General features: G+C 37.5%; 1 protein-coding gene across 1 annotated transcript; it reads right to left on the bottom strand.

The window, feature by feature from the left end:
* Positions 1-4,325: 4,325 nt before the first annotated feature.
* Positions 4,326-6,810, bottom strand: LOC121741107 (probable CoA ligase CCL7). The gene is made up of 6 exons (XM_042133800.1): positions 5,800-6,810; positions 5,326-5,515; positions 4,997-5,142; positions 4,818-4,885; positions 4,610-4,712; positions 4,326-4,513 (listed from the first exon to the last, which is right to left on the bottom strand). The coding sequence occupies exons 1-6, from the start codon at positions 6,808-6,810 to the stop codon at positions 4,376-4,378; spliced, it is 1,656 nt and encodes a 551-aa protein (XP_041989734.1). The 3' UTR covers positions 4,326-4,375.
* Positions 6,811-14,758: the final 7,948 nt, after the last annotated feature.

The following is a 14,758-nucleotide window of genomic DNA, read 5'->3' as shown; positions in this document are numbered from 1 at the left end:
AGGTGCGCCACGTGGCAACGAATGAAAGGTGCGGATTTACTTTAACGGTGGTGCTGCTAGAGCTTACGTGCTTCATTTAGATACCTAAGAGCATGCGTAACGCTTGGGGCCGGGCCGCAAATTGCGAGTCCCGGCCCGTCCCATGCATTACACGGAAGTGCGGCACGGCTCAGGACCGTCCCGGTGACGCGTGACCGGCCTGGGGAGCGTCCCGCGTCCCGGCCCGGGACGGGGTTGCACGGAGACGGGCCGCAAGTCCCGCGTCCCGGCCCAGCGTTGCACGGTGACGGGTCGGGCCGCAACCAAATATTTTTTTTTTTTATTTTAAATTCGAAATTTTTTTCTATAAATACTACACCATTTTCATACACATTCAACTTCACATTCAACTTCAAATCTCTTCCTAAAATTCGAAAAAATGCCTCCTCGTCAAAGAATATTCGAAGATCAATTGACCCGAGTGTTAGGAGAGGCGGTACCGGCAATCCAAGAAGAAATGAACAACGAAGTTGAACGCTTCCAAGCTGCTATTCAAGCTCGGAACGAACAACGAACCCGGGTACCACGTACCCGGATGTATATTCACCGAGACCGTGAACAAGCTGCCTTGCGGCTTTTCACGGATTATTTCTCTAGAGATCCGCGATGGAGTGATCAGATGTTCCGTCGCCGGTTCCGGATGCGGAGGCCTTTGTTCATACGCATTGTCAACGCCGTTGTAGCTCGTGACCCGTATTTCTGCCAAACTACCGATGCTGTGGGCCGGGAAAGTATATCGACGTTGCAGAAATGCACGTCTGCCATTCGTCAACTCGCTTACGGAACTACATCAGATATGTTCGATGAGTATCTCCATGTAAGCGAGCCTACTGGACGGGAGTCCCTCGCTAGATTCTGTCGGGCAGTCGTCGAAGCATTCAAGGATACGTACTTGAGAAAGCCAACGACCGACGACGTTAGCAAGTTGGTCGACATGCACGAGCGGGCCCACGGCTTCCCGGGGATGCTTGGAAGCATCGACTGTATGCACTGGCAGTGGAAGAATTGTCCAACGGCTTGGAGAGGACAATACACTAGCGGGCACAAGGGCACACATCCCACGATTGTGTTGGAGGCCGTTGCCGATTGCAGATTGTGGATCTGGCATGCCTACTTTGGTGTCGCGGGGTCCAACAACGACCTCAATGTGTTGAACGAGTCTCCATTGTTCAACGACTTGTGTGCTGGGCGAGCACCGAACGTAGAGTTCACGGCCAACCACCGTCGGTATAGTATGGGGTACTATCTGGCAGACGGGATCTACCCTCGATGGCCCGTGTTCGTGAAGACTATCACAGCTCCGACAACCGATCGGAGGGCAATGTTTGCCCAAAGGCAAGAGGCGGCTCGGAAAGATGTCGAGCGTGCATTCGGAGTCCTCCAAGCGCGGTGGGCTATCGTGAAGGGGGCGGCCCGTGGTTGGCAGCGGTCAAACATCGCCGACACAATGTATGCATGTATCATAATGCATAACATGATTGTTGAGGACGAACAAGATAACGTCACTTTGTGGAGCGACGATCCGCTCGCCAGCACCGGGAGTAACTACGTTGTCACCGAGCCGCCCGTGCAGGGCCTTCCTCACGACATCCGCAATGTCATGGCTCGTTCAGCTGCGATGCGCCAAGAGGAACAACACACTCGCCTCCAAGCCGATCTAATCGAAGAAATTTGGACTCGCAACAACGTTTTCCAGCATTGACGTTATGTTTTCATGTATTTTATTTTCAGTTTAAAAATTTATATGTTGTAATTTTGCAGTATTCGATGAAATTAAATTTTCCGTGTTATAAATTTACAGCGTTTTTTATTTTACTTTCAAAATAGGTTGGAGTTGTGAATAGTGTCATTTATTAGTTGCGGCCCGGGCCGCAACCTGTAGGGTTACAGCAGTTGTGGCCTGGGCCGCAACTGTAGAGGAATGATGACGTGGAGGGGACTTGGGGACGGGGTTACTGATGCCCTAAAATTCAACCGGAAATTTCATTAGGGGAATACGTATTTTGCAATTACTTACGAGTATATACTACATCGTCATCCCACAAGTATGCAATTTTTAGTAATATACGAATTTTAATAAATAATTAATAACTAAAGTAAGAGAATAATAAAAAAAATTATTAAAGTATTGATTGTTGAGAATTGGTCTAATCTCATGCGAGAGAAAATAATTTCTAAAATTAAAAAGTGCAAACTGTTATGACACAAACTAACAAAAATAGTGTATACTCTTATAGAACTGGGAGAGTAGTACTCAGGAAATGCATGATAAAAAAAATAAAATACTACCTTCTTCTACTAACAATAATTTTGATAGTAGACTATATATGTTTTGACATAAAATTAATAAATAATAGTAAAAGAGCAATAGAGAGCAAAAATTTATTAAAAAAAATAAGATTTATATCATTGGAAACAAAAATTTATTAAAAATAAATAAAAATTAATTGAGAGGATATACAAAATAAAATAAATTTGTATAGACAAATGTAGTACTATGCATCATTTATCTTTGGAAACTATTAGTACATTTTACTAATTCGGATGCTCTGAATTGATGGAATACGGATTGCTTTATTCATATGAGATCTCTGCATTATAGGGGTAAAATGTACCCACCACAAATAATCAATCTACTTATTTTTTAGATGTGAGATTAGGAAATACTACTACTCCATAATCCATTACATAAGACCATCCACAATGCCGCCCAGCCACCGCCCAGCGCACCGCCTAGCGCGAAATTAAATTTTTTTTTTTCCGAAACACTATATATACGCGCTTTGCTCGTCATTTTCATTCGCACCACTTGTTTTAACGAATAGTGAATTGACACTCCTTTTTATTATTGTATTTTTTTTAAATTATTGTACTTTTTAAAATTTTAATATTATTATTAAACTTTTCTCGTATATGTCTCGTAAATTAAATTTCGTATATTGTGTGATTGTTAATTATTTAATTTTGTATATATTTGTTAATAGTGATGTGGATATTATGTGGCTAGACTATTGCTGGGCTATTTGCTTGTTTTAATGATGTGGCAGGAGGATTTTTAGTGCTGATAATGTGGCAGTGGCTAAGCTATGGCTGGGCTATTACTGGGCTATTCCTATTATGGATGGTCTAACAAACGGTTCTCGTTACTTTGTACGGCGACTACTGTTCTGAAACATAAAAACAGTTTTTGTAATTGGAAAAATAAAGTGTGCGAAAGGATTTATTTTCATTTAATTTAATGCTATAAGTTTCATCTAGATTCCAGCACCATATAAATTAGGAGCCCTTGTTTCCATGAAATTTAATTGATATATTATATTAGTAATACAGTACCAATTACACGTGATGTAAAAAATATATTTTCGGCTGCATCGTGTTTGCGCGTTCAAATCCGGATTTGACATGGACAGTCCCATTCCAATTTTATTTTATTTTATTTTTTTGATGATACAAAATTGCTTGTGACAAATCCTAGCAACTTCATTTTGTCATAACGTGTTAATACAACTTTTTGGTCCCTAAATAAAAATCACCAATATATCACATTTTAGTCATTTTATTTAATTAGTACTGTATTTTTTTTCTTTTTAGGAGTGTCCATCAATTAACTCAACTATGTTGTCCCTTTTACTTTGAATAATCTTCTTGCGCTTGCAGTTGCTGACATATTTATTTTACACTATCATGCATTTTTTTTTAAAATCAAATGTCAATTTTATTCATAAAATAATAACTCTACTCTTTAGAATAATTTGTAACCATAAAAACAATAGTAACTCTTATCCGTATATTAGAAGAATAACTTTTTTACATTCGAACGATAACTTATTTATTAGACTAATAACTTATATATATAATTTACTTTTTTTTAAAAAAATCAACTTTTGTTACGGGGAGCGGTTAATCGGTTATGGGGAGAAAGAAGCGCGCAAATTCTCTGGTGACGACGATCACATTTGCAGAGACAATCACATTTGAAGATCGGAGACGGAAACAGAGGAAATACAAATGCAACCACCTAGCTATGCATTGATTTTAGAGAATTCAACGAGGGTTTAAATTGAAAGGTTAGTATAGTGTTGTAGTTTGGATATAAAATACTCTATGAACGAGAGAATCACAAAAATTAGGCGTTGGAAACAGAAACTAAACAAAAGGCCCTTCAAATAAAAAAAATATTCCATTTAAAGTCTATTTATTCACCATAACTCCATAAGCATCTAGTAAAGAGTACTACAGTAAGTATTTATTTTTCACATTCCGCGAAATATATGGTGATCAGAGCATACTAATATTCCAGTTCGGAAACTGTGAATATAAATAATGATGAAAGAGATTACAGCTTTGATCGGAGTTTGCCAATCACTTCACGCCGGACACTGTCGATCAGTTCTCGCCTCAGTATTTTCCCTGCAGCCGATTTCGGGACACTGTCCACGAACGTAACTCTCCTCAATCTTTTGAAAGGTGCAACCTTAAATATGAAATTAAGGTACTATTAGTTGTCATATATATATTGTCTAGCACAAGACTTCCCTGTCTGTTTCTTACAACACCTAAAAACATGTACCTGATCGGCTATGAATTTCTTGATATCTTCTTCAGACAGTGAGCTGTTAAGGGCCCGAACAACATAAGCAGCCGGGACTTCACCAGCTTCTTCATCTGGATACCTATACCAAACATCAAAATGTTATTAATATTATCAAGCATTACCCGAATTTGCAATTCTCATACGAGTTTGCAATTACAGCATCTCTAAAGATGACATGACTCACGGGATGACCACAGCATCTGATATCTCGGGATGGGAAACGAGCAGCCCTTCAAGCTCCGCTGGAGCAACCTAGAAAGGGACGACAGTTAACAAACTTAAGAGTACTACTCCCTTATTTCAAAGTTGATACATATAATGGTACATGAGTCATGATCATGAAGCAATCCATTGTTTAAATACCTGAAACCCCTTATACTTGATGAGCTCTTTAATTCGGTCAACAACATATAGCTGGCCATCCTCATCGAAGTATCCAAGATCTCCCGTATGCATCCAACCTTGTTCGTCTATCGTATCCTTTGTGGCTTGTGGATTCCTGAAATAACCTGATGAGGTACAAAAGAATAGTACAGCATTAACAATGAAGATTCATAGTATTAAGCACAACAGCATCAGCCTTTTTCTAGATAATACTATCAAATATTTGCTGCCCTGTTTAACTAATCATCAGCTTGTTATGGAGGAGACAAACACACAACACATAAGTAGGTTTCTAGTAGTGAGAATACCTTGCATTACATTCTGTCCTCGCACCAAAATTTCCCCCAACTGGTTGGGCGGAAGAGGCTTCAGTGTTTCGACGCTAGCTATTAGACACTCCATTCCAGGAACAAGCATGCCGGCAGAACCAGAATGTCGAGACCCTGCGCCTGGATTCTCCACAGAAACAATTCCACAGGTTTCTGTCATTCCATACCCCTAAATAGCAGTTTTTTTCATCAGAGTATAACCAAGCAGTAAATTTATGCCAAACTAGACTAAATCAAAAGACTATTATTGCCAACTCAACCTAAAAATTACCAAACTTTTACAATGAAAACACTTTGAAGTAGTTTAACTTGCTTTCCTTCTCTCGCTGTGAACCACATGATTCACATCATTCTGGTTTATAACAATGCTAGTAGGAGTACTACTTAACAGCAAAGTTGAGAGTTGAAAGATAATAGAAGAAGAAAATAAAAGTAGAATGATGGAAAAGTTACTTGCATAACATCAGCCAGAGGGAATTTTTTAGCACATTCCTGCATCAGCTCCTTGCTGAGAGGAGCAGCGCCTGATCCAAGATGCTTCAATGACGACATATCGTACTCTTTCACCAAACCGTTCTTGGCCAGCGCAAGTATGATCGGCGGCACCACCCACAGCTGCGTCACTCTGTACTTCTCCACCGACCTCAAAACCAACTCAAAGTCGAACTTGCTCATCGAAACTATGGTGCTGCCGAGCTGCAGCTGCGCGAGCAGCACCACCGCCAGCCCGAACACGTGACACATCGGCAGCACGCACAGGAACACGCTGTCCACCACCCCGAGCCTCTCCACATCGGCGGTGCTCATCTGCGTGGCAGCGATGAAGTTCCGGTGCGTCAGAACCACGCCCTTGCTCGCGCCAGTCGTCCCCGAGGAGTAGAGCAGCGCAGCTGCATCGTCCTGTTTGATTCCGAACGAATCGCCGTCGATATCCACTGACCCCTCATTTTCCACCAGCTCCGAAAACAGAGTGATTTTAGGGATTCTCTGTGAAACATGATGGTTGGAATCACCGAGCAGAACAATAGGGAGGTCGAAATCTCTGACTTTAGGCAGCAATTCCTCCACCGTGAAGATCATCTTGGCCGTTGAATCCTTGAGCTGCTTGGATACCTCTGCCACGGTGTAGGCGGGGTTGACGGTGGTGACGACAGCGCCGATGGCGGCGATTCCGAAGAAACAGAGGGGGAACTGGATGGAATTGGGAGATAGAATGAGGACGACGTCGTTTTTGTTGATGCCGAGTTGGAGCAAGCCCTGGGCGACTCTGGAAACCATGGATTTGAAGTGTGAGAAGGTGAGGGTTTGGGCGGTGTGGGCGTCGATTAGGGAGGGCTTGTCGGCGAAGGAGGAGGCGTTTCGGAAGAGGAAGGAGACGATGGAGAGGTTGGGATTTGTGGGGAGGGATAGCGGCGGGCGCACCGATCGGAACACGCCGTCGCTGCCATAGCCGGATTTCTCCATCTTCTGTGAATGCGTTTTGAAATGCAAGTGAATGAATGAATGCTATTACAATTGATACTCCTGTATTTGGCTATATATAGAAATAATACAGAAATTTGATGACAGAACTTCTCAACAAACAGAGAGAGAGAGAGAGAGAGCACGCTTGTTGTGATACAGTCAGTTAGCATATTCCTTCAAGGGCGCCAGCTCAGTCCGATGCAATGGTCAAGCCAGCACACGCTGAGGTTCTCTTTCTTCCTTGCATGCATGACGATGCAGCGTTGGGCATTCTTGCTCTACACTTCCAATTTCCAGAGGCTATATTGCTGCAGGTGGCGTTGCATTTAATGCACTTATAATTCATAGTTGGTGCCCATAAATTCACATGTGTCAACGGAATCTTTCAATTAATCATTCAGTTATCCACTCATTATGTTGTAGTGAGGAAAAAAATGAGTGAAAATTGAAAAATAAAAATTAGCAAGGCTTGAATATAGTGAAGAATATTGTGTTTTGACTCTCATGACGTCGCTCTATTTATTGCCATCGTCCTCATCTTTCCCACTGAAATAATAAACTGCGTGCTATGAATATTATCGCCGTTGTTAACTCTTTTTTTCTGCTAAAATGTAAATACGTAGCTTGGGAATCACAACTCGCTTTTAACAATATGTACCCCTATTTACTTTATTACAAAAGTTTGAAATTGTTGAGATATACTAGTACAATGGAGTATAAGCTAGATATAATACTAAGTTTTAAGATAAAAATAAACATTATTAACAAGTTTATTGACACCAAATGTTGAAATTTTGCTATATAATTATCAACTTATATGCCCATGTATCTTAATCTGATTATTGACCTTAGATTGGATTTAAATAACAACTGTTTAATACAGTCATCAACTTTTTATCAAATTTATTTATACACATGAAAGGAGGGTTTTGGAAAACTAACATGAATGCTATTAGTATTATTGTTAAATACTCTATCTTATAAATTTTATTATGATTTTTAATGCAAAAAGTGACTTTTTTTTAAGTTTATCCTACATTAATTATGAATTGAATGCACGTATGAATACGTACAACATTTTTAATTCTACTAACCTTAATAATGTCAAACGTCAAATAAAATATTTAATAGCGTCCTAATCGATTTATGTTAATTGGGATTATATATTTCCAAAATATTTTTATATTATCAAATAAAGTTGTTTTTAGTGGAAGAATGTCGATTTTTAAAACCACTAAAATATAGTCGAGTTTGGTTGTTGAGTGATATCTATATCTATATTTATATTTATCTATATTAAAATATGGGTAGTGGTGAATTAACAAAAATTGTACATACAAAATTGGACATTTTAGGTATTTTACGTCTATAATTACATTGATGATGATTATTAGTTTATATATCTCATATTTACCCTTTCATAACTATTTAGGGAAAAATTAAAATTAAGTTTGTTAATTAAATAACTACAGATTTAGGAAAGTCCTAAGTATAAGTAGTTCTACCTTAAATTTTCATAATTATAGATAGATCAAAACTAAAAAGATGGATTCATCATATTTTTCATCATACATTTTAATAAAATCTGGGGTAAGTATTTAAAGACTCAACTTTTAAATGCTACAGTATTATACAATAAAATTTAATTGAATAAATTGACATAGTATAAAATTTTAGTGACTAAAAGAATGTCACATAATGAAATTAAATATTCAGGATTATCATCCAACTAATGATGTTGGGCCCGAACCCCTCTGACATATAGAGTTATTCATATAAAAAAAAAAATCAAATTCAAGTAAAGAAATCACATACTAATTATCACAATCCAACTACTATAATTACAAAAATTCTAAGTCAACACATATAACCATAAACATTAAATATCATAATCAATTTCATATTCATATACATATGAATATGCCTCTCTAATCAATTTATTATTCCGTGACGGATCAAGCCTAGTATTTGTCTGGGAATTTCTCTATAACCCGAAGGTCCCTCTCTAAATGGACTCATAGGTCCCTCTATATTTGACCCGAAAGTCTCTATGTAATTGGACTCATAGGTCCCTCTATATTTGACCCGAATGTCCCTCTGTATTTAGACTCATAGGTCCCTCTACAATTGACCCGTAGGTCACTCTGTATTTCAGATCTAGAGCAAGACCGTCACAGATTTTCTTTAATCATATAATTCATGTACTCTCAATATCATGTGTAGAACATATCAATTCTATTAACTGTATATCCATATTATATTCTACCAAATAATTTTAATATAATGTATAAACATGTCCCTTAGACCATCCACAATAGGCGCCCAGCGACCGCCCAGCCGAGCGCCGGCGCTGGGCGGTCTATTGCAGCCGCCCAGCGGCTGAGTGGAGAGAGAAACCGCGCAGCGCTGGGCGGTTATGTGGCGCTGGGCGGTCGGCTGGGCGGTCCGTTCGGCGCTATTGCAGCGCCCGGATCGCCCAGCGCACCGCCTAGCGCGAAAATTAATTTTTTTTTTCCGAAACACTATATATACGCGCTTTGCTCGTCATTTTCATTCGCACCACTTGTTTTAACGAGTACTCTCTCTATCTTAATTTCTGTTCAAGATCAACAACGGGAAATGGATCTCAACAACGAGCCTAGTTCCGGGAGTAGCGGGTCACAAACTCCGACGATCCATGTGGGAAGTGGATAGGGTCAGGTGCCCGGGTACTACAACATGTACCCGTGGCAGCAGATGATGCCCGGGGCCCCAATGGGGGGGAGTCCGCCGGGGGGGTTTCCGCCGATACCGGGGTGGGTACCCGGGATGCAGATGATGCCCGGGGGAGCACCGGCGACACAGTGGACTCCGGGGGTCGTACCGGCTACACAGGGGGACTTCGGGGGTCGTACCGGCTACACAGGGGACTCCTGGGGGGTCCCCGGCGACGGCGGGGGAGGTCTATCGCCCCAGTTTTGATTTTTCGACTGGGTCTTCGCACACATCGACCCAAACACCCTTGGGGTTTAATAGTTTCTCCTTAGATGAGTTGGGGTTTGATACTCTCGGAGCTCCGGAGACTCTAGTTCAAAGGGGGGGGCAGTGTCGGGGCGTGGCGCCCCAAAGAAGAAGGGCAAGAAGAAGGTCGGCGAGTCGTCGCAGCCGGGTGAGGAGGAGGTACGGAGGAGGTGGACGGACGACGAGAACGTCGCGCTCAGCAAGGCGTGGGTGAGTGTTTGCGACGATCCTCTCGTTTCGAACGAGCAAAGGATCGTCAACATGTGGGGCAAGATAGCAGCAGCCTACCAGAGATTTTGCCCGGAGGGGAGGCCCCACAACGGGGAGGATTGCCGGAAGGGCTGGAACCGAATCAGGGCGGCGGTCTCCCGATTTTCGGGTTTGTACACCAACGCACTCCGCATGATGAGCAGTGGCCAAACGGAGGATGACTGCAGGAGAATAGCGGAGAAAGCCTTCCCACTGAAGGGTTTATACAAGGACTTCACCTACTGGAACTGCTATCTTGTACTGAGCGAGTCCGAGAAGTTCCGAGTAGGTGTCGACTCTGGCTGGCCGAAGAAGCAACGACTGAACTACACCGGCGATTACAGCGGCGGCAGCGGAGGTTCCCACGACCTCCCCGAGACGACGCAGGAGTTCCCCACGCCGCGTTCGGTCGGTGGCCGACCTCGCCCGATTGGGCGCAAGCGCGCTCAGCAGGCGGCGAGAGGGAACGCCGGGGCTTCCCAGGAGGTCCAGTCGGCATCCCCCCTTGGCCAATCCACCCAGGAGCTCAAATTCTTCGCTCACGCCCAAACGCGCGCTCAGTTGATCAAGACGATGACCGAATGGCGGGTGGCGACGGATCCCGTGGAGAAGAGCGTGCTTCAAACCTTGCTCATGAGCCTGCAGGACGAGTTGGAGGCTATACGGAGGGAGACCGGTGGCGGCGGCAGCGGCGTAGGCGGCGGAGGCGACGGCGATGGTGGCGGCGGCGATGGTGGCGACGGAGGCGACGACGACGGAGACGAGGAGTGAATTGTCACTCTTTTTTATTAATGTATTTTTTTTAAAAATTAATGTACTTTTTTAAAATTATTGTACTTTTTTAAATTTTAATAGTATTATTAAACTTTTCCCGTATATGTCTCGTAAATTAAATTTCGCATATTGTGTGATTGTTAATTATTTCATTTTGTATATATTTGTTAATAGTGATGTGGATAGTATTATTAATGTTTCCCGTATATGTCTCGTAAATTAAATTCCGTATATTGTGTGATTGTTAATTATGTCATTTTATATAATTGTTATTAGTGATGTGGCTATTGATGTGGCTGGGCTATTTATGATGTGGCTAGGCTATGGCTGGGCTATTTATGATGTGGCAGGAGGATTTTTAGTGCTGATGATGTGGCAGTGGCTAGGCTATGGCTGGGCTATTGCTGGACTATTCCTATTGTGGATGGCTTTACACAAATCATATATTCATATCATATTCCACCATATAAACTAAATATTCACTCCACTTTAATGCATAGAAATCCATCACATAGCACTTCTAAAAATAAAAGTACGATTTATACACCTGGATACGAATGATAATCTAACTGCACTTTTGATTCCATTTTCCATATATAAATATCGATCCTCATCTTTTTTCCTCTCGACTCCGTTTCCTAAATATTTCTTCTTCTACCACTCTTTATTTTTTTTACTGTTTTCTTCTGTGTCTCCCTCTCCTCTTCCATATGAGACATAGTTATATCCAATATATATCCAATTTAATAGTTGTGATGCACTTTAATAATTTAAATGAAATAGCTACATTGTGTACACGTAGTAATTATGTAGCGTACACGTATAAATATATTATCAAATATACATAAAAATGGGTGACTAACCTATTCCATGCAATTACACGTGTATACACTGATATACATATACGAGCATATTATATTAAATTAATTCTATCTCACTACATTTTGCATGCACAAAAATAATACTTACATGCACACTATCTCGTTTATTACACATGCACATGTGACTACTATTTAATATTTAAGATAGCACATATACATATAATATATAATAGTATTTATTTATAAATACTTTAAAGTGTCTAAATCTTGGATATTTAATTGTATTAAGTATTCTAAGAATATAAGATACTATATATTAGTTTTATAATATTCATATACAAAATAGTACTATAAGTTTCAGATTAGGGATGTTACAAATTATAATTTATTATTTCAATTTTTAGTATTCCAACTAATTAAAGATTATTATTTTAATTTATTTATAATAAAAATAAACTAAAACAATAATAGTTATTCAAAACTAACTATTTCATTGTTAAATGGAATAGTAATGAAATTATAAATTTTAAATATAACTACTTGTAAATATACTTAACTAATTAGTATTGTCATCCAACTAATTAAATATCATCAGGTCAATTTCCTTGAATACTATACATTTTGCCTAAAAAATTATGAAATAAATATAACAATAAAAAATAAATTAAAACAATAACAGTCATTCGATCAAACTATTTTAATATTAAATAATTTTTAAAATTGTAAATTATGAACAACCAGATATATGTACACTTAATTTTATAATACTATCATCAATATCTTGTTGCAAAATCATGAAATAAAAATAAATTTGATATATAAGTAATAAAAATAAATTAAAACAATAATAGGAGCATTATTCACATCCAACTATTTTATTATTCAACAATTTTAAAACTGCGAATTATAAAAATGACCATATATACTTAATTTCTTAGTACTCTCGTCCAACTAATTGACGGTCATTAGTCGATTTTCTTGTGTACTCTACATCTTGACTCAAAAATTACGAAACAAAAATAATATAATGTACTATAATAGTAAAAATAGATTAAAATGATAATGGTCATTCGCATTCAATTATATTATTATATAATTCTAATAATAGTAAATTATAAAAATGACTATGTGTATAATATATATTTTGTTTTAGTACTATCATGCAACTAATTGGCGATTACTATGTCAATTTCTTTGCATACTCTACATCTTACCTGAAAAATCATGAAATAGAGATAATTTAATATAAAATAGTAAAAATAATTAAAACAATAAAATCATTCACATCTAATATTTCTTAAAATTGTAAATTGTAAATTAACTACAATATAGTACTAGTGTATACTTAAATTCTTAGTACTATCATCCAATTAATTAATGATCAATTTACTTGTCTACTCTACATCTTGACTACAAAATTATGAAATAAAATTAATTTTTAACTATTTTATTATTATTTGCATTGAACTAGCTATTTTATGATTGAATAACTCTAAAAATTATAAATACAACTACATGTTTTATCTGTATGTACTTAATTTCTAGTAGTATAAACACCCTTCATGTTAATTAAGAAATAAATAATGATTAATATTTTATTAATATAAAAATACTTATCGCTAAAAGTAATTAAAATATTTTTTATATATATATGCTTTTGGATATTTAATAAAAAAGGAACAAGCTTAGGAAAATATTAAAGAAAAATAACAAAAAAATAAAAAGAAAACACAAAAAATATTAAATCAGTATGTCTATAAGTATTTTCTCATGTAGTTGACATTTCAGTTATTAAATTGTTTTATTATTTTAATTTATTTTTTCATATTGGATTATTTCATTGTAACAATATTGATGATTTATATCGCATGACAATTTGGAATGAAATATTAACAAAAAAAAAACCAAACAAGTTATGAAAAAATAATATGAATGACAAAAAAAAAACTAGATACTAAACTATAAAATGATCAAATATAAATTTCTTTTAAAAAATAAATAGTATACAGTACTTTATTAAAATATATACTAGTGTTTATTTTATAATTAAATATAGTAATTTAATTATGTAGTGTGTTATTCAATATTACCATAAATAGTTTAAAACCTAAATCAATGATATTTTCCTAAACTAGTACAGTTAGAAATATCCAATATTAATTACTAAGGATAAATTAGTCATAAAATTATCAATGTTTATTTTATAATTAAATATAGTAATTTAATTATGTAGTGTGTTATTCAATATTACCATAAATGGTTTAAAACCTAAATCAATGATATTTTCCTAAACTAGTACAGTTAGAAATATCCAATATTAATTACTAAGGATAAATTAGTCATAAAATTATACCCCAAAATAGAATTAAATTAAAGGGTATTTTGTATATACAATTATCGTTAATTTATCTTTTCTCTAATTTTAATTAACGTTTTCTGTGAATTAAATGATACCACAATAGTTACTTATATGAGTATAATAGAGTGAACTTCAAAAGTATATTGTAGGTGTGTTTTGCACAAAAGTGGTCTCTGATATGTTTTTTATAGTATTATTTTTTATACCTAGCTAGTCACTAAAATACCCTTTAATGATTTTTGAATGACCTCCAAATCCTATAAGGGTAATTTTGGAATTCTAGGTACTGTCATTATTGTTGAAGTAGAGATGTCCATTTTCTATATTTTTTATTTTTCTTTCTTTCTTCTTCTGAATTTTATTCTTTCTTAGTAATGTATTCTATATTTACAAGATAAAGTTTTGTATCACGCGCCAACAGTATAATTTTAGGTGTTTGGTCTACAAGTTAAAGGCCCGAGAAATGACCATGGCTTGTCACATTGGTATTCATCTCTCACTTCTACAGTCTGTTAGCCCTCCCATCTGCTGCCATGGATTCCAACGATGGTAGTGGTTTTCACGACATTCTAACTCATATGTCAATTGAGTCTGCAATTTGCGCGAAGATTAAGAGGTTGTGGCTTGGATTTGGAATTTTCGAGTTTAATTTGTTTTTATCGTTTTATGTCGACTGGAAGGCAGGGTTATGTCAACCGGAAGGCAGGGGGTTAAGGCTTTTGATTTTGGATTGTACTTGTTAATA

The sequence above is a fragment of the Salvia splendens genome, chromosome 7 (assembly GCF_004379255.2).
Source record: "Salvia splendens isolate huo1 chromosome 7, SspV2, whole genome shotgun sequence".
Classification (NCBI taxonomy): Eukaryota; Viridiplantae; Streptophyta; class Magnoliopsida; order Lamiales; family Lamiaceae; genus Salvia; species Salvia splendens.
Note: the sequence above shows the minus strand (reverse complement) of the source record. Positions and strands in the feature narration are given on the sequence as shown.